Source organism: Saccopteryx bilineata, chromosome 1 (assembly GCF_036850765.1).
Source record: "Saccopteryx bilineata isolate mSacBil1 chromosome 1, mSacBil1_pri_phased_curated, whole genome shotgun sequence".
NCBI classification, from domain to species: domain Eukaryota; kingdom Metazoa; phylum Chordata; class Mammalia; order Chiroptera; family Emballonuridae; genus Saccopteryx; species Saccopteryx bilineata.
The window spans coordinates 351,722,538-351,746,332 of record NC_089490.1 but is presented as its reverse complement, the minus strand read 5'-3'; the positions used below and the strand labels follow the sequence as shown (position 1 = coordinate 351,746,332).

Here is a 23,795-nt window from a genome sequence, read left to right as displayed (position 1 = left end):
GAAAAAAACATATGATAGTCTCAGTGGACATAGGTGACATAATCATCTATTGTAAAAAATTCTATGAAAGCTTTAAAAACAATTAAAACTAATAAATTAGCCCTGGCCAGTTGGCTCAGTGGTAAAGCGTCAGCCCGGTATGTAGATGTCCTGGGTTCAATTCCCAGTCAGAGTACACAGAAGCAGCATTCATCTGCTCTCCACCCTTGCCCTTCCCCCTTCTCTCTCTCTTCCCCTCCCACAGCCATGGCTTGATTGGTTTGAGCACATTGCCCCTCGCACTGAGGATGGCTCTGTGGAGCCTCTGCCTCAGGCACTAAAATTGGCTCAGCTGAGAGTATGGTCCCAGATGGGCAGAGGAACAGCCCCAGATCAGGGTTGCCAGGTGGACTTCAGTCAGGACACATGAGGGAGTCTGTCTCTCTATCTCCTCTCCTCTCACTTGGAAAAGAAGAAATAAAACCTAATAAATTAGTTTAGCATACAATATCAGTACACAGACAAATGTCTCTATAAAACTGCAATAAATAATTAGAAATTGAAAAGAATAATTTATGATAGCATCAACATATGAAGCAGATAAATGTGAAAAAAGTGTACAATATCCACATTTTAAAAACTGCAATATATTGCTGAGAGAAAAACAAAACAAAAAATAAAAAAAATATACACAGCTCATGGATCAGAAGACTAAACATTGATGTCAATTCTCAAAATTAATCTGTAGAGTCACTGCAACCCCAATAAAAATCATAGCAGACTAATGTTTAGAAATTGATAAACTGATTCTAATTTACATGTGGATACAAAAGACCTAGAGTAGGCAAAACAAATTTGAACAAGAACAAGTTAAAAACTTATACCACCTTGTATTTTAGGGCTTGTTATGAAGCTACAGTAATCAATACAAATAATATTTATGTCAAGATAAATAAGTAAATGAATGAAAAAGAGTAAAGCCCATAATTAGACTCACAATTGAACAATTTAGACATGACAAAGACATAAAACCAGTTCAATGGAGAAAGAATATTCTTTTCAACAAATGGTGCTGAAGCAATTGCATTTATATACAAAGAGATGAATTTTGATCCATACCTTGAACTATTTAAAAAAATAAAAGATTTTAAAGTGGGTTATAGATTTTATGTAAAACCTAAACTTCTAGAAAAAAACTAGGAAACAATTCCTTGTGACCTTTGTTTAGAAAAGGGTTCTTAAATAAAACATCAAAAGCACAATCTATCGGGGCGACACTAGAATCTATGTAAACACAACAAATCAAAATCAGTAAAAAAAGAAAAAAAAGCATACTCTATCAAAAAGAAAAATTAAGAACTTCTGCTCTTTGAAAGACTGTTAAGAAGATGAAAAAGCAAGCCACGTCCTGGGAGAAGATATCTGCAAATCAGTTTTAGAATGAGGTACTTATATCAAGAATGTATAAAAATTTTCAAGACTCAATAACAAAAAAATAAAAACTCAATTACAAAAATGAGCAATTTTAAGAGACCATTCATTTGCCAAAGATATCCAGATGTGTGTGTGTGTGTGTGTGTCTCTCTCTCACACACACAAACACAGGCAAAGATGCTCAGTATCTTAATGTGTTAGAGAAATGCAAATTAAAACCACAATGAGATACCTCACTACACATCTATAAGAATGCTTAAAGACAAACTAAACCAAGCCATGACAGGATGTAGAGCAACTGAAGTCAGAAGTAAGATGGCATTATTACTTTAGAAAATAGAAAAATTATTACTTTTGGCAGTTTCAAAACCTTACCCACATACCCAACTATTTTACTGCTAGGTGATTAGGCCAGAAATGAAAGCATAAGTTTATTGAACGACTTTTAAAAGAAATGTTCATAACAGCCGTATTTGTAGGAGCCAAAAGCTGGAAACCACCCAAATTTGCATCAACAAATAAATGGGTTTGTTGCATACAGTGTAATTATATTGCTATATTGATCCATTGATACAGTGGAATACTACTTGGCAGTCAAAATGGAATGGGCTCTTGATATAGGCAATAATCTAGAGAATGAAAAAAAACAGACAATAATACTTAATGATTCCTTTTCTATAAAACTCTAGAAAATGCAAACTATAATGACAAAATGCAGAACAATGGTTACTAGGGGTTGGGAGAGGTGGGCAGGAACAGAAGAAACTACAGAAGGAAACATTTGAAGAGGATGGATATCTTTTTTACTTGTTTTATTTATTGATTTGAGAGAGAGAGAGGCAGAGAGAGAGAGAAACATTGATCTGCTCCTGTATGTGCCCTCACTGAGGATTAAACCCATCACCTCTGCACATCCAGATGGCTCTCCAACCAACCAAGCTATCTGGCCAGGGCAAAGTAGGTATCTTGATTGTCTTCATAGAGATGATGTTTCACAAGTTAAAACTTATTAAATTGTACATTTGAAATATGTGCACTTTACATATGCCAGTTAAATCACAATAAAGATCTTAAAAGTCTCCTCACTCCATAAATTTCCATTAAATTAGAATCAGATGTAAATGCCAGCTCTAGCAAGCAGACTTGTTGGGAAATGTGAGGATAAGTATACCACTTGCCTTAGACTCTGGTGACAGCATTACCCTTCCTGTCTTTTACTTATTAACTTTAGTCTACCAGATAGAATAAACAGGCCAGAAAGAAATCTGAGATTCTGGATCTTCTGTAATCAGAAAGAGAAGTTGCTTTAAGGTTCCAGGCCACTGGCCACTAGGTCTCCACCAAAATCTGAATTTTTTTTCCCCTTAAAATTTGATTGTACACAGTTGAACATCGCTAGACATTTTTATGATCTTTCTTGTAGTTAGGTGGAGCCCCATGGCTATTCTTTCTCAGCAGCAGAAAGTTATGGGCAGAAATGATAAATTCCATATATGAACTAAGGATTTAGAAAGCAAACTATCCCTTCAGCTTTCTTTACTTTTCTGCTATTCTGATAGGATAGCAATACTGTTCTAGAGGATGGCAGAGCCCAAGATGGAAAAGAGTTTGGCCTATGAATCCTATGTGAAATAGTGCCGCTCACCCACTGGTTACACTCACATTAGATTTTCATATAAACAAGATTTTTTTTCAGCATTTGGCCCATTTTGGGGTTTTTTTGGATTTATTTTTCATAGCAGTTTAGCATACTATATTATATCAAAAATGTCAAGGCCAGTAGAACTCTGCTCAGATCCAAGAGAAAGCCAGGGCTGCAAATTAATTCCATGTAGTTAATAATTCTCCCCACATCTTACCTACAGCATCCCAGCAAGCACTTTGAATTCCCTAGTAAGTAAGGTCATTCACTGGACGCCTCCACAGAGAGAACAGCTGGGCTAACTCCTTTCCCCTTGAACTTACTACATGGGAAAATATGTGGGAAGGATGCAATTACTCGTACAGATTCTCTTACCATCATCTCTCACCCCCCAACTTCCACCAACTTTATGAACACTGGTTTGCCAGCTCTGTCTCCTTTCATAGGTCTTCCAACTGAAGTCCATCAGAATAAGGAATGTGCATTTGGCCTCTGGTCTCACACAAATTTGACCTCCCAAATGAAATCCTACCCAAGAGCAAATCAGTAATGGGCTTTTACTGTGACCTGCACTTCATCTCAACACAGGCACTAGAGATGAGCCCTGAGGATGAACTATTATTTCCTCCAACAGACTGAGGGCTACAGACAGTGACCAGACTATGCAGGTTCTATTCTCTGGCCATGATCTCTTCCTATAATCTTCCCAATGATAAACTTCTAGATATGTTCAGATCCTCTTTCTTCTGCCATTACTATCTTCTACAAAAATGCCTTGGAGAGGTAGAGGGTCCATGTAGAGATAAACATATCTGCCTTATGCTAGAGCTCTCATTTACAGGATAAGTTGTGCAACAGAAGTGTAATGTGAGACACATATTGTAATTTTAAATTATCTATATCTATATAAAAAAGTGAAATAGATGAAATAAATATATATTTTATTCAATCCAATATATCCAACATATTATTGTACTGTAAAATATAAAAATTATTAAGATCTTTTACATTGTTTTGTGAACCAAATCTTTAAAATATGGTGTGCATTTATGCATATAGTATATCTCAATTCAGACTAGTCACATTTGAATTGCTCAGTAGCCACTGGTGGCCCCTGGCTACCATTTTGGATACCAGGTCTAGTCAATTCCTTGATATTTGTTCTCAATCTCACATCCACCTCATAATTACTTTTACAGTTGGCTCAAAATGCATATAGCACCTTTCTACCAAAGTCATAGCTGCTCTCTCACTTGCTGTTCATGTTGAGCACAAAGAAAAGGCGATGTGGAGAAACTGAAAGAAATAATCTTCTTGCTAAAAGAATCTACCAGATTGATAATTTTCCTCTATTCCCCTTTTTGTACGTCAATGCACTTGGGAGATTTTGTTTAGTCTTAGTTTTTCAATTACTACCCTTAAATTTGTAAGATTCACAAAGGTTATAGTGAAAACTGAAATTAGAATCTCTTTAATTTTAATTTAAAGCCACTAAAATAAACATTATAATAGGTTTAAGCAATCAATTTTATATATACTTATATGATAATACAGCAATTTCTTTGCTCATTTATTGTATTTCATAAAACCTGTGATGTTACAAGAATGTAAAATTACAGGTCAATTTCTTTCATAAACAGAGATAAAAGCAAAACCGAAACTATGCATTAGAAAAAAAAATTCTGGTATTGTTCATCAAAATAATAGTAGCTATTTCAGAAGTTTCTAATAGATTTAAAAACTGGAACAAATCAAAGTACTCCAATAATAAAAGTGACACATGATTATCTCAATAATTACAGAAAATATACTTTGAAATTCAATTTTCTGTTCAGTACAAAAACTTATAACAAATTAAGAGAAATTCCTAAATTTGATCCCATGCATGGACAAAAAAAAATTTCTATCAAATACCATGATTAATAATAAAAGGTTAAAAGTTATCCCTCCACCCATCTTAAGATCTGTTAATTACTTTGTGAAGGATGTTCACTGTCACCACCAGGTGCATTCTAGCACTCAGTAAACACTCAAAGGAAATAGTGAGAGAATGCAGAAAATGGGAGGTAAGAAAGGAGACTAAGGTGTAGATGAGCCTCAAAGGGTGCTGCTCAGAAGTGGGTAGGGACAGCAGCATGCTCAAGAGCTTGGGCGACGCAGGGTCATCGGGACTGCACAGTTGCAAGGATTAAAATATGCACAAAGAGTGGTAGGAAAGTAATATTTAGTGAAGGTGTAGATAGGAAAACCATGGTTTGTCACATTAAAAAAGGAGACAGTGCCGGCCTCATAGTCTAAGAAAACCCCCACGCGACGAGGGGGCACCGTCATGGAGAGGAGCAGGGAGCTGGAGGAGTCCTCATAGGCTCTATATTCATGTTTATGATGCAGCCCAATCACCCAGTAGCCACTTTGAGGTTGATATCTGGAGTAACCATTCCGATTGTTCGCAAACTGGTTGAAAGAGAATGGAGGTCCCACTGCATGGCTGCACACCCCCAGGATCCAGTCAGTCTTCTTGGCCACATCTACTTCCCAGTAATGCTTTCCTGAGGAGAAGTGTTGAGAGCCCAGGACACCACAGTCATAGTGCTCTTCCAGATGAGACCCAGACAGCGTGGCACCCACAAATCTCACTTGTCTCCGGTTTTTAGACAGGACAAGATTTAAATTAGCTGTGAGTGGATTCAGAGTCACGTCCACTGTGGGAAAAGGTACATCAGCAGATGAGGATGAGTGCATGGGTCTTATGACACAGAGAAGAGGAAAGACAGGAAGTGTGTAGGAGGAATTGGAACTACATGTTGAGGGTTGGGTGGAAGTATCTAGCATACACCTAAGAGTGTGTGGGGTGTCTAGGGAGGAACATGTAAAAGAGGATCAGAACATGGCAGCTCAAAGAGGCCTTGATTCCACTTACCCCAGTAGCTTTGGACATCTGTCAGCTCTGTAATGATAAAAAGTCAATCATGTATAGCACCAACAGCCCCAGCTCTGATGTCTCTCCCCTTACCTGACTGAGGGGTATGGCAGGGAATTTGGGGAGGATGTGAGCTGGCCATATAATTCCCCTTAAACATGAACTGCATCTTCTTCGCACATTATGCTCCAGTTTCTCATACCCTCTCTTCATCCTATTTCTAAATACCAACTACACCCTTTATTTGATTTGTTTCTCTCATTACTACAATAATCCCACATCCAAATTCTGTCTCCCCAATTGCCTCACCTCTAAACACTCGTAGCATCTTTTTCAGATCTGGGGCTCGAAACACACTCTTCAGCTTGGTGGGGAGATCTTGTGGCTTCTTCAGAGTCCAATACTCACTCCTAGAGAACAGACATTATGAATCTCCTACATGGCTGACCTTGGGCTCCTCCAGCACCGCTGTCCTCCATTTCCCAGGCTCATGGGGGAACTTCAACATTCCTTCCTGAAGAAAATTAGCATCATTCCGCAAGGGCCCTGACACTGAAAACAGAAGACCTGAATGGGAAACTACCTTCTCACTGTTCGTGTAAACTTTCATAAGACTTAACCCCTCAAAGCCTCATTTTTGTTTTGTTGTTGTTTTTGTAAGACATAATAATTTCCCTTCTCTCTAGATATCTTAGAGGTTGTACAAAATTCAGTAAAATAATGGCTGGGAAATTCTTTGCTACCTTAAAAATTTGTTTTTAAATGTCAATGTCAACATAGAGGTAGGTCTATTATGAAGGCTAGAAATGTGTGTTGACAGGCAGGACACCGGGAACCTGTTACTGGGGCTTTGAGAGCATCAAATTGAAGGGATCCTTTCTGAAGAACATTTGACCTTAAGCCTTAGAGGCTCCCAGAGGTTAAAGAGAAAGGCCTTCAGAACAGTATCTTAGTATTCACTGTCTCTGGGAATATTATGCCAGTTGGAGAAAGAACGTCTTCACTTCCAAACTGAGAGAGTTGACTTCAGAAGGGACAAGGCTTCATATTTCATAAGTCTGTGAGGAGCGCTAGGTACCTGGTATGTGGGCAACTTGAGATGTCATCTTTGAGGATAAGATGCCAGAGTATTGGATAGAGAGGAGATTATGTTTTGACCTAAGGCCAAAATCCCTCTTCTCAAGACCTCAGGTCTATGTTTTTATTGGATTTGAGAAAAACAGAAGTGTGAGAACTAGGTACCAAGACATGGACTGTTCCAAAGTCAAGGGAGAAAGGGAAATTCAAGGCAAATGTCCCAAGAGCTGCATTGTAGACACTGGGAAACAATGCAGATAAGAAACTCCCTTTGATAAATATACATGGGTATTCAAAAGCCCTGTGTATTTTGAGGTAGCCATAAACTACTAAAATCAGGGCTAGAAAACAGGTACAGAGGTTTGTAGAAAAAAAGTTCCATCACAGGGCACTGGGAAAATCAGTGATACTGCAACCCTTTATTCTTAAGGACACTACTGTCCCCAATTTGTGACCTCCCATTACCCAAATTCTCCTACCATAGAAACCATGCCTTACCCTTTACTTAAGGGGAACCAAAAATTCTCATGAGTAACTCAAGACACCACAGTCCTAAATCTTTCCTGCCTTGTGATTTCTTTCCCTTTCCCACTGACCACAAGGTAACTCTATGGGTGGGTGCAGGAATCTTTTGTCACTCCAAAGGAACCCACTTCATGTTCTCCTGCACATACCTTTCTGTGACATCACTCACATCCTAGGGAGGAAAGAGACAGGTTAAGTCAAGGAGTCACAGACCCTGCCCTTCCAGTACAGCCTCAGCCAGGTTTTTCATCCCATCCCCACCGCCCTGTGATACAACAGGAATAATGATGGCCCCAATATGGAGGCCACAAGGTAGAGATAAGAACTCAAGAGCACAGTGTCCCTGAGATACTATGTAAAGATGTTAGAAAATAATGATTCATTCATTAGTACCTTTAATTTTATAATTATGTGTGTGTGTGTGTAAATGTTATTATGTACATCATCTGTATTTGCCACATTATGCTTGGACCCAAAGAATCTCCCATGATTAAATAATTTCTGTCCTTGAAATGCTTACATACTGGTTGCTGAGGACACAGGGGCCTTAAATGTGGCTGCTTCTTAAACCTAACTTCCTCTAACCCTCTATGCTGTCTTTGCTGACTTCATCTACTTTTATTGATTCTAAAACACATATGTTGATTCCCAACTCTACTTATATACCCCAGCAAATGAGCCACAGGTGCCCCAACTCAAGATTTTCAAAAGAAAATTCTTACTTTTCCTGCAAACATGAGGTTTCCTCTATTATCTTCCATCTTCAATAAAACCAGTATCCACAGTCACCAAATGTAGGTATTGTCCTAAAAACTGTCTTATATTCACCCTGGTGTCTCATCTTAGACCAAGCCAGTCCATTTTACACCCTTAAATTCTAGCTACCTGCTTTTTAAAGTCATGACTGTCACTACCTCCTTTATTTGAACAGAATTATCTCATGACCTATTCAGTCTCTTTAACTTCTATTTTATATACTTCAGTGTCTAAGGAAAAGGATGACAGTTTGATCTATGTAACATAGGAATAACTACTGAAGCTATTTGTTATTGCATTTAACAGAAACATGTGCTTGCCCTGTACGAGTAGCTCAGTTAGTTAAAGCATCGTCCTGATATGTCAAGGTTGCAGCCAAGGTTGTGGGTTTGATCTCTAGTCAGGGTACATACAAGAATCAAGCAATGAATGCATAAATGAGTGGAATAACTCAAATGAGTGGAATAATAGAGATGTTTTTCTCTCTCTCTAAAACCAATAAATTAAAAAAACAAAACAAAAAAACCCACAATGAAATTGGCTCAAATATTGAAAGCAGTAGAGGTGATATGTCAACTCACATCAAATATCTAGGATTCCATCAACTTTAAGGCATGGTTGACTTAGGAATTCAAATGCTCCAAGCAGGTGTCACTAAGTAGCTATTCCTCCTATGTCTGCCTTATTCTCATGGTTTACATTTTGAAACTTGTAAGCTACAGGCTTTTATATGTGTATCATAACTTACTGGGCAATAGTGTCACACATACACACACACATGGAAAAGAGAAGAAAGAATGTGTCTGTGACGGGCATGTTCTAGAAAAATTGTGAGATAACACTCAAATTAAAAGTCCATTGGGTAGTCATACTAATGAGTGTGAGAGTCCAGACATGCCTGAGCTAGCAATATAAACAGATGATCTCTTCGAACTTATGGAGCAATATTTACAGTTTAAAGAGTCTGTGGAGGGGCTAGAACTGGGGTGGGGGAAGAAAGATAAAAATATTTGGATAATCCAACATCAAAGATAATAAAAAAGGGCAAGAAAATAAAATGAAGACGTGAAACCAGAAGCAGTTAATAAAAAAACTCCAATATGTAAAAAGTAATACCCTTTGACCCCAATACTAGAGCTCAAGATGATCACACCAGCAAAGGGAGAGCAAGAGGCAAACAAGAAGGCAAACAGAAGATAAGGAAGGGCCCAAAGGCTCCAGAATGCTACAAGTTACTTCCTGCCTCAACTTCCAGGTCACACTCACTATTCACTCTATGTAAGAACCAGCTCTTGAGATTTTAACCTCAGTTAAAGCTCCACCATAAAATCTTTCTAGATTTGACACTTTCCAACTTCCGGACCCACTACAAACACCCCAGAACCCAGTCTTATTTGTGTCTCAAAAGGCCAGTTCAAACTCCTGTTATGACAGTATATGATTGCGCCCTAGAGAAGAGTGTAAAAGCAAAGAAGCCTTGGTGATTGCATAAGACTCTCTGAGTATTTGAGCTTGGTATGTGCTTCCCTGTGACTAAGCTGGGTAAAAGTACACAACAAATCATAATAGAGTATCAGCGACAAGAGGAGCCTAACGGCCAGTGATTCTGGGGAGAGGAAGAGATGTTTCCCTCAAGAGACATTTGACAATGTCTAGAAAATATTTTGGTCGTCACAGTGGGGTATCTAGTGGGTAGAGGCCAAGGATGCTGCTAAACATCCTACTACATACAAGGCAGCCCCTGATGGTAACTTTTCTAGCCCAAAATGTCACAATAATGCCAAGACTAATTAATGCTGCCATAGAACATCCCTGGACACAACAGATTTTCTCCACAGTATCAAGTGAACTTTGGGACCAGCTTTTATATATTAATATAATAAATAAAAATTAGACATCCCCTTAGCATTTGTACTGTTATTTACCTATGCTTTATCCTTGACCTTTGCAGAGTTGAATAGGGAAGAGGAACTCCAGAGTCAAAGAAATTTTGTTCTTGTCACGAACAGGATACCAGTCTCATGTCAGAAGGGTAGGAAAGTTAAAGTCTCTTTGCCCCGACTCTTGGGTTGGGGGCTCCTTCATTAGACTTACCTGCAGCAGCTCCATTGTGGACCCCTGACACCGGCGCTCCAGATCTGAGATAAGCTCCTTCAGTGCCTGGCTCTGGTGGACCAGCTCATCCTCAGCCTCTTCTATCATACTCAGCCCCTTCCTCTCTTCCTCTTCTAGCTTTTTCAGTTGCCGCTTCTCCTCCTTGTCCAGGATGCTTCTCAACTGACTAAACTGTGTCTGGATCCTGTGTCTCTCAGGTTCCATCTGATTCTTCACGGACATGGAAGAGAAAGAGACTACTACTAGTTTGTGGAGCTGAGGGTCTCTTGTCTAAGGGGTGGGGAGTAAGGCTCAGCCCTGCTTTCCTGGCCAGGTCTCACTGGTAGAGGAGGAGGAGGAGGGAAGGAGAGAGTCCTGCAGAACCTGCTCTTCCTTCAATTCTCCCCTTCTCTCTTCCCAAACATCAGCCCTGGGCGGCCTCATTGAGGACTCCTGGGTGAGGGTTAGATTTCAAGCAGTCTCCCTGCCTCTCGTGCCTCTGCCTCAGCCTTCCCATCCAATTTTGAACACAGAAGTAGGAATGACTGGCCTGTGCCTAACCTATCTTTCCAAGTTTTGGAGCTTGAAACAGTAAAAACAAAGTCCAGCATCAGGAATAAGAAGCTGCTAATGGCCATGGTTTCTCTCTTATGTGACCAGCATAAAAAAAAACAACAATAAGGGATTCCCTTTTGATATGCTCATTTTCTAATTCCTCCTTTTCTCACCCTCAACCTTGTTTGGAGGGTTGTAGTGAATGACTGGGCAAAGGGAAGCTTTCCTAGCCAAATCGGAAACAGACAGGACCAGCTCTCCTTGTCCTCAGCTCCCAGGCCCCACCCTGATTCTCAGGAACATCACCTTCCAGGATGTCCTCTTCTCTATGATAACAGATTTCAGTTTCTCAGCCTCCTGCTGCTCTTGCTTCAGCCTCTTCAGAGACTCCTGGAACTTCTCCTGGAAGAAGCACATGGAGTGAAGCAGGGTCCAGCGCTCAACTGTCTCAGTGACGAGACATGCAATGAATGGGACAGAGCATGCTGACCTCATAGGAAGCCTTTCTAGCCTTGGATGAAAAACTGGGAAAGCCAACGTGTCTTTTACACTTGAGGGGTAGAAACCAATGGGAATTCACCAATTCTCTTTCCTCCTGGGGAAAGAACCTAACCATGAAATCCTTTACGTCTCTTACTCTCATTGCCAGCATGTCCCCCACACTCCATCTCCAAACCCCTATCTGCCCCAGCAGTATCCTCTACTCCAAAGGCCACGCAGAGCTGATCCTGAGCAGCGAGAAAGAGGCAAAGTCTTTGCTCTTGGCTGGCAGGGGAGATTTTCTAGATTCAGTCATCTAGCTAAATGGGAGGACTACAAAGCAATTAAATTGGAGCGTGAAATTAAAAAATCCTGCCAAGAACTCTGTTGCTCCCCGCTTTCCTCCATGTGGGCTCCCACCTGGTACTCCTGGGCAACCTCCTCCATGAGGAATGTGTGGTGACCATGGTGCTCCTGAGACCGCTCACAAAGCCAGCAAATGAGCTTCCCATCCTCCTTACAGAACAGCTGGAGTTTCTCTCTATGGTGCGCACAAAGAATCACCTTCAGCTGCGTCCCTGAGCCCAACACCACCTCTCTGAGCCGCTCTGCTATGTTGGCCAGGTGCCGATTAGGCCGCAGATTCCTGAGCTGGTAGCTGGCCTGGCACACAGGACAGCTGCCTTCTCCAGCTTGGCAGGTCAGCGATTCCTTACTATTCTCTGTGATGCAGGTTTGGCAGAAGCTGTGCCCACAGTCCAGGCTCAGGGGTTCTGTCAGGAGCTGCAGGCAGATGGGGCAGGTCACCTCATCTTGTATGTCCACCAGTACTGAGGAAGTCATTGTAGCCATTCCCCTGGTTCTTCCTGCTTGGGCCTGGCTTCTAAGGTACTTCCAGAATCCTGGGTAGATGGGCAAATAAAAAAGGGTCAGAGGAAGAAAATTAGGGAGAAAAAGAGGGATGCTGACTGTCCTGGAATAAGAAGTCAGACACCTGGTATAACAAGGGCTTCTCGTTCTAACTCCAAATACATTCTTTACCTCAGTGCCTGTTAGACATCAATTTGCAACTTCATTAGAGCAAAGATTATTATCTCCTCTTACTTCAACTGGACAGATAGACACACTGGGGCCCTGGGCAGGAATGACCTGTGTGAGTCACCATGTCTTTGGGCTGTTTCTCAAACCACCAGAGCAACCCACAATGTTAAGAGTACAAAACACACTGCTGCCTCAGCATTTCTGCACTTGCTGTTACTGCTGCAAGGAAGACCCTTCACCCTGATACCTGCACGACTGTGACTTCATTCAATGTCAAAAGCTGATCAACAGCTGCTGGTTGACATAGTCACAGCAAAGATCAACAACCGCTGGTTGAAACAGTCACAGCAAAGAAGATCAACAACCGTTGGTTGACACAGTCACAGCAAAGAAGAGGTGCAACAATACTTCTCCCTTTAACTTTTTGAATTAATTTGTTTTTTATCCCCCCTCTTCTGGGTGTGTGTGCTATCATTTATGGCACAGGGATAAAAGCACCGTGTTTTCCCTGCAGATTCACAGTAATTGTTCTGGAAATGAGACAGAGGGTGTAAATTTCACAGAAAAGCCTATAAACCCCCTTGCCTGGGCTCATAGACAGAGGAGGCTGGCTATGATATCCCCCAAAAGGGACTAAGTCTGTGGAAAAATTCCCTCTTATAAATCATGTTAGAAAAAATAGATTGTGACTTATGACTAGGTAGGAAACAGTAACTATACACAAAAGCACCTTTCAGCCTTCACCTAATCCATTACTTTACCTCCCTAGCCTTTTCATATAATAGAATAGAAAAACTTTCCTTTCCTCTTGCATACCTGATCTGCAGGTGGTGGAACACTCTGAGAAAAATAAAGTTAGAATGTAGTATATGAATATAGTAGACAAATAAAATTTGACTAGACAATAGGCAATTAGGTAAGATAGAGTTATTAATCAATACTGACCTTTTAAAAGCTTGCACAAAAACCGTTGCTGCTATTTTCAAGTTATTGTATAACTGTACTTAGAATGACTTACCACCTGATTTATAGCTTATAGAAATGTATTAACCGTTGCCTAGAAATATGTAACCATAGTGAAACAAAAACAATTATTAATCAATGTATTCTGCATTCCATGTGATTTTAACTTAGTGTGTGTATAAAAATAAAGCTAGACTAGCCATTGGTGGAGATGCCTGGCAGTTAATGCTAAAGCATTCGGCTCTCTCACTCGTTTCGTGCCGATGCCATCATTCCTGTGAGACCTCTGGATCTCCCCCCGGGGCTGGACCCCGGCAATTCAACTCTTTCCTCACATGTTTCCTGAGCAGAGGAGTCTGTTCTGTTGAGCCTAGCTAAGGCTTGGCCACCCATACAATCACTCTCGATAAACTTATTCACTGGATTTTTCTTCTTACCATCACCTAATATATACCTGTAATAGTCTGAATCCTCCCACCAGAATATAAGTCCATGGGATCAGAGAGCTTGTTTTTGTTTGTTACTATATCCTCTCAACTAGCAGTGTCCACAAACAGGCCTTCAATTTTTTTTTAAGATTTTTATTTATTCATTATAGAGAAGGGAGAGAGAGAGAGAGAGAGAGAGAGAGAGAGAGAGAGAAGGGGGGAGGAAGCTGGAAGCATCAACTCCCATATGTGCCTTGACCAGGCAAACCCAGGGATTTGAAACGGCAACCTCAGCGTTTCCAGGTTGACGCTTTACCCACTGCGCCACCACAGGTCAGGCACCAGGCCTTCAAATTTTGATGAATGAAAACCTAGAGCGTCCCTCGCCCTTCATAGAGTAGACCTTTCTCATGAGCCTTTTCAAGTCTCTTTGCCATCACTCTGGCATTACTCTCCAGTACCTAATCTGCAAGATCAAAGGTATCAATTATTGTGAAGCTACTTCTACTTTTTTCCTTTTTTTCTTTTTCAATTATAGTTGACATACAATATTATATTAGTTTGAGAGTGTACACCCCGGTGATTAGATAATATATAACTTACAACATGATCATCTCGATTATATTTCACACCCCTCTGACACCATACAGTTATTAGTGTTGACTATATTCCCTATGTTGTACCTTACATCCCCATGACTGTTCTGTAACAACCCTTTTGTACTTCTTAAGTCATTAGTATTTTCGAACAGCTCTGTTCCATACACAGCCCTTTCATCCCTCTCCCAAAACCCCAAAGAAGCAATAATGAGCACAATAATATGAGGTCATTATTTTTACAACCAATACTTTTATAACCAGTCCTGATTTAGAAATCACATTTTCCTGCTTTTCTTTTAGCCAAATAAGAGTATTTTTGTCCCTTTGATAGAGAAATTAAGTAACTTCATAAAAAGTAAACATCTTTTGAGTTGTAGAGTTGGCATAACCTAACATGTCCAGAGTCCTAGTTCAAAGCTAAGTCTTCCACCTCATAACTTGAACTAGACAGTTAAGTGGAAAAGGAGGTAAAAGTCAGGCACAGACCTGGTGTTTTAGGAGTGTGGAAATAGGAAAATTGCCATTTGAGGAAGAAATTTCACCAAAGCTTGTCATAAACTTTGACAGGAGTCTTAGGGGACTCATGTATGGGGGACAGAGGAGACAGATGGGGAGGTCAAGGCCACACACATTCTTAGTCATAGAATAGTCCGCAGGAAAAAACCCGAGGAAGAGATAAATGGGAGAGGTGGCTGGGACAAAGAGGTCTTACAGCATTTGGGGACAGTATTTTGGAATCATTAATGGGAGAAAAGAATAAAAATGGGAGGAAGGGAGGAATAAAGTACTGATCCATGCTACAACATTGATGAACCCTGGTAACATTATGTTAAGTAAATGAAACCAGATAAAGAAGTCCACATATTCTATAACTCCATATATATTCATATATTAAATGTTCAGAGTAGGCAGCCTGACCTGTGGGGGCACAGTGCATAAAGCGCCGACCTGGAACACTGAGGTCAGCGGTTTAAAACTCTGGGCTTGTCCGGTGAAGGAACATATAGGAGTTGATGCTTCCTGTTTCTCCCTCTCTCTCTCCTCTCTAAAATGAATAAATAAAAAATTTCAAAACTGTTCAGAGTATGCAAATTTATAGACATAGAAAGTAGATTAGTGGCTGTCAGGGGGCTGGTGGGGAAGGGAATAGGAAGTGACTATTAATGGGTTTAGGTTTCTTCTGGGTTGATGAAAATATTCTGGAATTAGTGGTGCTGGTTGGACAGCTTTGTGACTATACCAAAAAAGCATTAAATTACTGCCTTTACAGGGTAAATTTTATGGTATTTGAATTATGTATCAGTTAAGAAAAGAATGAGAAAAGAAAAACTGAGGGGGAGGCTAGCTTGTGACTCCTGGTTCAGTCGTTCCCGTTGCAGCTTCGACACAGGCATGCCAAGAAAGAGGATCTAAGAAGCAAGCCTAGTGCTACAGCTGGCCTGGGGAGGTAACAATGAATGAAATAAACAGTATGTACAAGGGGGCATACCATGTGGACTCCCAGCAGGGGCCAAACCCATTTTTGAAGACAGATGATAGATTCTTACAGATATACGGCAGTTAAAACTAACAGTGGAGAAGGATAGGGGAACCCAAAAGTTAGAAACATGGCTTCAGTAATAGTAGCTTTTAGATGTAATCAATAGGAAACTATATACGGGATAAGAAATAGTTAATCTGCTTGCTCCTCTTTCTTAGGGCTTCCTGGCCCTCCCCCTTTGAAATTCAGGGAGAAGTTTAACTTTGAAGGAGAATCTGGGAGGTGTTCTTGGAAACAGGCATTTAGGAAGAGCTTGAGTATTAGAGAAGTCTTGCAAGGGGCTCAATCACAAATCTTAAATCTTTATCTTGTCTCACAGACAGAATAAGGAAGGAGTCTCTTTTACAGGTGGCTCCCAGAGGCGCCAGGCCCCTGCTGTGCCTCAAGGTGCTGGACTCTGGCTGTCCCAGAAAGAATGCCAGATGGACCAGCAGTGGACCTATACTAATTATACCTGTTAAATTACCAAGGAGACATTCCTGCCAAAGGAACTGCCCCTCCCCCATCTCCTGTGCATCCTCCTGTCAGTGACCAAGGCCATAAACCAGGATATACTGTACTAATCTGAGAATACAAGGTGTGCCACCCCTATGTCAACAGACGTCTGTGTCAATAGATGCCTGTGGCAGCCGCCCCCAAACTCTATGCGGAGCACTCACTTCCTCAGCTCAGGGCTGATGCCTTCCTGGTCTCAGCCCATCGGCTGGCAGATGCCTTAATAAACCTTTTACTTTAAAACCTCTTCAGACTGGTTCCTCTTGCCACCCAACCTTACAACATAGACAAAGACAATCATGCAGACAAGTATGTATGCATGAAAATATTTGTTTAAAGGAGGAGTGGAAAGAAAACAGAAAATCGTAAGATACCATTTTCTGATCACGTTTTATATTTTAGGCAATGGTTGAATTCCTTACAGGCATTATATAATATAATCCTACAATAATTCTATCAGGTCCAAATCCTGAATTTATTGGTCTCTAGCTTTGAAACATGGGGTTGTTTCCTGATCCAAGATGTAGCTTACTCTTTTGTGTATTGCTGAAATCAATTCCTCCCTTATCACATATTTGTGATAATTATCTGAGTTAATGTGTAGAATTGTCTCAGTTAACTAGTTATCAATATATGTTACTTAAGCAGTTCCTGTTCTTTGATCTTTCATTACTCTTAACTCTATCTAACATTCAGGAAAAGAGCCTCTTCAATGTTATTACTAGGGATAGGGACAAAGCAAAGTCTACCTAAATATTTGTTTTAAGAATAAATGATTTGCTTTCTTACTCCCTTATATATCTTCTTACTTCTTCTGGACCTAGAAGAAATATTCACTATCTCAATTCACAACAAGGTTTAAGACATTTAAGCTCAATGCAAAAAAGCTAGACCTGACCCGGTGGTTTCTGTGTGCCCGGCACTAGGGTCAGGTAAGAAATCTAGAAACTTGTCCACTACACACTAGAGATGCTACAGTTTACTCTCACTTTTTTTTTTTTTTTTTTTCATTTTTCTGAAGCTGGAAACAGGGAGAGACAGTCAGACTCCCGCATGCGCCCGACCGGGATCCACCCGGCACGCCCACCAGGGGCGACGCTCTGTCCACCAGGGGGCGATGCTCTGCCCATCCTGGGCGTCGCCATGTTGCGACCAGAGCCACTCTAGCGCCTGAGGCACAGGCCACAGAGCCATCCCCAGCGCCCGGGCCATCTTTGCTCCAATGGAGCCTTGGCTGCGGGAGGGGAAGAGAGAGACAGAGAGGAAAGCGCGGCGGAGGGGTGGAGAAGCAAATGGGCGCTTCTCCTGTGTGCCCTGGCCGGGAATCGAACCCGGGTCCCCCGCATGCTAGGCCGACGCTCTACCGCTGAGCCAACCGGCCAGGGCTACTCTCACTTTTTATCTGTACTAATATTAAGATGTGTAACAGGGGTACTCATTCATTGCAAAATTGTACAGCCATTTTCAAAGAGTTCTGAGATGTCTTACAGATATAAACATACTCTTTCCATATGATCAAGCCATTATGCTCCTTGGTATTTACCCAAAGGGGAAGAAAAGTTATGTCTACACAAAAACCTGAACACAGACATTTATAGCAGCTTTATTCATAACTGTCAAAACTTGGAAGCAACCATGATGTCCCCTTTGGTGAATGGATAAACTGTGATCTATCCAGACAATAAAATATTATTCAGCACTAAAAAGAAATAAGCTATGACACCATGAAAAGGCATGAAGGAACCTTAAGTGCCTATTACTAAGGGGAAAAAGTCAATCTGAAAATACAGTGGTACCTTGAGATACAAACAGACCAACATACGATTTTTTTAAAGACACAAGCTGCAACTCGGTCCGTATATTTTGTTCGAGATCTGAGCGAAATTCCGAGATAGGAGCCGTGATTCAGGGAGCTGCCACTAGTTGGCGTGTTGGCGCACAAGTCCAGTTTGATATATGAGTTGACTAACGAGCTCTGTTATAGAACGAATTAAATTCGTGTCTCAAGGTACCACTGTACTACATACTGCAAGATTCCAAGTATATGATATTGTGAAAAAGGGAAAACTATGAACACAATAAATGATTAGTGGTTGCCAGGGTTTTGGGTGGGGGCATGAACAGGAAGAGCATGAAGGATTTGTAGGGCACTGAAACTAAGCTGTATGAGACTATAATGATAGATATATGTCATTACGCATTTGTCAAAATCCATTGAACATACACCAAACCATGACATATACTATGGACTTTAGGTGATTATAATGTGTCAGTGTAAGTGCATCAGTGGTAACAAATGTACCTCTCTGGTGGGGGCCGGTAACATGCATGTATTAGGGCAGAAGGTTTATGGAAATTTCTGTATCTTCCCCTAAATTTTTCTGGGAACATAAAACTGCTCTTAAGAAAGTAATATTTTAAAAACATTTTTGGTGATACTACGATTTTAACTGAATCCACTGCATCTTCCCAACATAAACATATACACATAATACACATACACTTGTTTCAGGAAAAAGTGGACTTGGTATCTCTTAGCGGAGAGTTTTGGCCACATAAATGCAATGCAATAATCACCAAAAACTGGAAATAATCTATAAAACTGTTAACTGGTAAATAAACAAACAACTTGTGGTATATCCAAACGATGGCATATTACAAAACAATAATATGGACTCCTGATACATACAACAAGGTAAATCTCAAAAGCATTATCCTAAGTGAAGGAAACCAGACAGAAAAAATAAGTTAATGTATGATTCCATATATATGAAATCTAGAAAAGACAAAACTATACTATTTGAAAGCAAATTAGTGGACTTCAGGGCCCAGGGATATAAGAAGGGGCTGAACTGTGAAAAGACAGAAAATTTTGGGGATGATGGAAATGCCCTTTATAGATCATTATTATGTTGGTGGTTATGATAGGGTATCAGTATAGTATACAATCAATTACACACACACACACACACACACACACACACACACATCCTATTTTTCGCTCCATAAGATGCACTTTACCCCCAAAAAGTGGAGAGGAAAATGCCCATGCATCCTATGGAGCGAAAAATATGGTATTTTATTAAATATTTTAACACATCATTTGGTTCAGAATATTTTTTTTTCTTATTTTCCTCCTTAAAACCTTAGGTGTGTCTCATGGTCAGTGTGTCTCATAGAGTAAAAAATATGGTGTTTATATATGATTGCTAGTGCACCATACATAACCTGTTTTCTAGATTTCCTTTAGCACTGCCCCTCCTCCCACCCAGGAATGTAGTTGAACTACTGAAGTAGGATGCTTCCACCCTTGAGGAGATGACTGGCGCCCAAGAAGTGATAAAGACCGTGATTAGATCGGAACGCTATGTAGAAATTACAACCCTGGGAACCGGCCATCTTGCTTGATGCCTCTTATAATGTCGGGAATCAGCTATCTTACTTTATGACTAACTGCATGTCCCCCATAGTACTAACTTCACCTGAAAAAGTATATAATCAGCTCTTGCAACTGAGAGTGTAAGGCAGACTTTGGGCTCAGATATGACGTCTGTCTTCTCAAGTTGCTGGCAATCTTGATTAAAGATGCTTGTGATTCTCTCAGACCCAGTCTCTGCTTATCGGCTATTGCTGTGATGAGTGAACTGAACGCCAGACCAGGTATAGTCCAGTAACAGTTACACAACAGTATACATGTCAAAACTCATGGAATTGTAACTTAAAATTGATAAATTACTAGATGTAAACTATAACTCATTAGAGCTGACAAAAACAAAAAAAATGCAATGAGAAAAATTGAAAGCTTGGCTTTCTGAGCTTCTAAGCATAAATTAGAACTGTGTTGTCGAATATGGTAGCTATATATGGCTATGGAGCACTTGAAATGTGGCTATTTGGAAATGAGAGGTAAATATATATAGAATACATACTGGATTTCAAAGATTTAGTAAGAAAAAAACTCCTAAAATATCTCATTAATATTTTTACAGGTCCTAATAATATTTTGGTACATTCAGTTAAATATGTTAAAATCAATTTTACCTTTTTCCTCTTATTATTTAATAATGAGGCCACTAGAAAATTTAAAATTTTATATTTGGCCCCTTTATATTTCTATATTTCTTTCCCATCTAATGCACTATTTTGGATAGTCAAGTCAAAGGATTCTTTTTCTTTTTTTTTTTTACAGAGATAGAGAGTCAGAGAGAGAGATAGATAGGGACAGACATACAGGAATGGAGAGAGATGAGAAGCATCAATCATCAGTTTTTCGTTGTGGCACTTTAGTTGTTCATTGATTGCTTCTCATATGTGCCTTGACCATGGGGCTACAGACCGAGTAACCCCTTGCTTGAGCCAGCGACCTTGGGTACAAGCTGGTGAGCTTTGCTCAAACCAGATGAGCCCGCGCTCAAGCTGGCAACCTCGGGGTCTCAAACATGGGTCCTCCGCATCCCAGTCTGACACTCTATCCACTGCGCCACCGCCTGGTCAGGCAAGTCAAAGGATTCTTAAAGAAAAGAGATGATGTAAGTATCTCTGTCTCTTGTCAAGGGGTATAATAAAGTTGACAGTGGAGAAAAACAGAAATTGCGAAGGATTGTTCACTAACATATCTTTCGTAAGAGTTTGAGTAATCCTTGCCTACATACCAGCAGGCCCTTGACCACCAGCTGCAGATGAGCACAGCCCACAGGAGATATGGAAGGCCAACTGAGTCTCAGACTGAACTGAGTGAGGCTAGGGTCTTGTGAGCACTGTGGTTGGGCTGAGATGTCAGTCTGGCTGTGTGAGGACAGCAGAACCCACAGCCTGACGTCCTGAAGCCCTGAGGATCAAATTAACAAACGAAAGAGGCCAAATTCATGACCAGGTGGAAACAGTTATATCAGGAGCAAAAAGCCTGAGTAAGGTCAAGTAGTCTGCTAATCAGAGACAAGGGAATCCAGTGAAGCTCTTTATGCAGAATCTCTAGGCATTCACCCTGACCAATTCAGTCTTTGCATTTTAAGTTCAGGTGATTCTTATGCATATCACGGCTTCAGAAGCAGCACCTGAGGTAAGCTAGTCTCTTTTCCAAGTAGATTCAATTTAAGGTGCAAAATAGCTACAAAAGGGCAGGGGTGGGGGTGGGGGTGGGGGTGGGGGTGGGGGTGGGGGTGGGATAAAGGTGAGAATGCAGAGAATAAACTGATATTTAGATCTAAACCATCTGTTAGAATAGATTTCAATTCGATATCAAAATGCCTAGTCAGTGACTAGGGGGGGGGGCAACTCAGAATGAAAATTAGAAAAAAGATGGACAGACCTGTCCCTAAACTAGGAGATTTAGTGAAAATAAATCTGAACAGATGCCAACTGTGTCTATACAGTAAATTGGACTTCATGTGTTCAGGGAATAAAATATTTTTATCTTTGTGTAGAATCACATTCCACTCTGACCTATTATCTGGAGTTGATTATCTAACAAGTGGCGCTCCACACACATTTGTATTGGAACATAATCAGCTCCAAATATTTTCTTTAAAGTTCAAAAGTATTGCTACCCCCACGCACTTCAAAAACTTTTTATTGATTGCAAAGTCTTAAAATATTGCCTGCACAGGTTTTCTTCCCCCAGTATTAGATAATCCATTAGCTGGGGGGTTTTTGTTTGTTTGTTTTTTAGGATAAATTATAAAATTTTTATGTTCCTTTTTTTTCTGCATTTGTGACATTCCACTTGGAATTCTTAACTGTTGTATTTTAATTTTAGATGTCAGTAGGCATACTTTCCTTTACCATAGTACATTTTACCATACTTTATTCCCTACTCTATTTTAAAGCATTGAGTTTGTCAATAATAATAATTAGAGTAACAGTAATAGTAACTCTATTTAGAAGTCTCCTGAGTATTTATTAAAATATATACTCTGCCTCAATCGTCATCAAAACTCTTGGACCTAAATACTACTACCTATTTTACTGATGGAAGAAATAAAGGTCTAAAACAGGAGGGGGGCATACAGCCAGAAATCCAGGCTGCAACACATCACCCATGCTCTTAACCACACCTCTTTGTCTTGACTGATGATTGGTTACAAGTCCCTAGGCTCCTTTGTCGGGAGGATGGAAAAGAAGTATAAACTTATCAGTATCACGATCTCCCTAAGGGAAGGGACCTCATCTCTTTCACTGCACTGTCACCTGTGCTAGGAAGTGACGAGTAGCCCGGTCGCAGAGCAGCCGGTAGGCCTCTCCCTGTGATGGGCACACGGAGGCAAGGAGAAGCTCCAGACGTGAGCAGTACCAGGTGGTTAGGGATCTTCAGAGCAAACCAAGGAGTTTTCAACAGATGCTGAGGAACAGAGGGCGCTCCCTCTTTCGGTGTTTTTTTCCCTAACACAACCAGAGGGTGGCCCTGCCCCTTTCGGAGACTGCAGGTAGTCCGCGCTAGCCCGCAGGCCGGGCCCAGCGCAGCAGCGCCGCCTCCCTCCGGAGCAGTCTAGCCCCGAGGCGGGGAGACGAACGGTGCTCACTTCCTGGGCTAGAAAGGCAGGAGACGGGGGAGGGGCTGCTGGCCGTGGAGTCCTCGCCCGGTCCGGTTTGTCGTCATTCCCCACCAGAACTTCCAGAGCTGCCTCCCCCACATTCTTTACTTTCAGAACCAGGGTTTCAGCATCACTACTCTTTACAGACTCCTCCTGGCTCCAAAGGTGTCTCTGTTGGGCCCCTTTCCCAAACTAGGGTCAACTCAAAATGCACAGTTCTCCCTTACTCTTCCTCCACTCACGAACCGCCAACCCAACCGGGATGCTGGTCAAACGCTCAGGACAAGTGGGCACAGCAGTGGCTGACCAGAAAATGGATTGGATTACTAACCTGGAATCCGTAGCCTGGATCAGAGCCGAAGTTCTGCAGCCGCTGCCACCCCCACCAAGCAGAAAGACTCAGGGGGAAAGAGGCGGGGCGAGGGGCGGGGGAGATCCATCCTGCTGATAGGGCGGATTCGCTCAGCATGGCCTTGGGTCCTGCACTCCAGCCTTGGGTCTTGCACTCCGGCCTCTGGTCGCCAGCGTCCCAGTTGGCCTTGATGTGTTCGCTGACTAGACTGCAAATTCTGATGCCTTGGAGAACACCTGAAGACCAGAGAGGCTTTCTGACATCATGTCAGTGTTCAGGAACACGGATAATACACCTGGACTCTATATTAATATAAATAAGTGAATAAAAATATCTAAAGTTAGAGGAGTGAGTGAGTCCAGATAACCACTTGACATCATAATGG

The 23,795-nt window shown here is 41.1% G+C and overlaps 1 protein-coding gene across 3 annotated transcripts; it reads right to left on the bottom strand.

The window, feature by feature from the left end:
* Nucleotides 1-4,038: 4,038 nt before the first annotated feature.
* LOC136318460 (tripartite motif-containing protein 6-like) lies at nt 4,039-23,463 on the bottom strand. Of its 3 annotated transcripts, none has more exons than XM_066250790.1 (8): nt 23,390-23,463; nt 11,883-12,364; nt 11,289-11,384; nt 10,428-10,658; nt 7,727-7,749; nt 6,285-6,385; nt 5,976-6,002; nt 4,039-5,757 (listed from the first exon to the last, which is right to left on the bottom strand). In XM_066250790.1, exons 2-8 carry the CDS (start codon nt 12,312-12,314, stop codon nt 5,195-5,197), a joined length of 1,473 nt encoding a protein of 490 aa, XP_066106887.1. In that variant the 5' UTR covers nt 12,315-12,364; nt 23,390-23,463; the 3' UTR covers nt 4,039-5,194. The 3 variants fall into 3 exon arrangements, with proteins under 3 accessions (XP_066106887.1, XP_066106888.1, XP_066106889.1); XM_066250791.1 differs by having other exon boundaries at nt 10,428-10,652; XM_066250792.1 differs by lacking the exon at nt 23,390-23,463 and having other exon boundaries at nt 11,883-12,003; nt 12,270-12,360.
* Between the last annotated feature and the right edge of the window lie 332 nt (nt 23,464-23,795).

Excerpts from the sequence above, each read along its gene's own strand:
- LOC136318460 (XM_066250790.1), bottom strand. The coding sequence starts at position 12,314 with ATGGCTACAATGACTTCCTCAGTACTGGTGGACATACAAGATGAGGTG. Across the intron at positions 10,659-11,288 it reads AGAAGAGGACATCCTGGAAG|AATCAGATGGAACCTGAGAG; the intron begins GTGATGTTCCTG and ends ATGTCCGTGAAG. Across the intron at positions 7,750-10,427 it reads CCACAATGGAGCTGCTGCAG|GATGTGAGTGATGTCACAGA; the intron begins GTAAGTCTAATG and ends TTTCCTCCCTAG.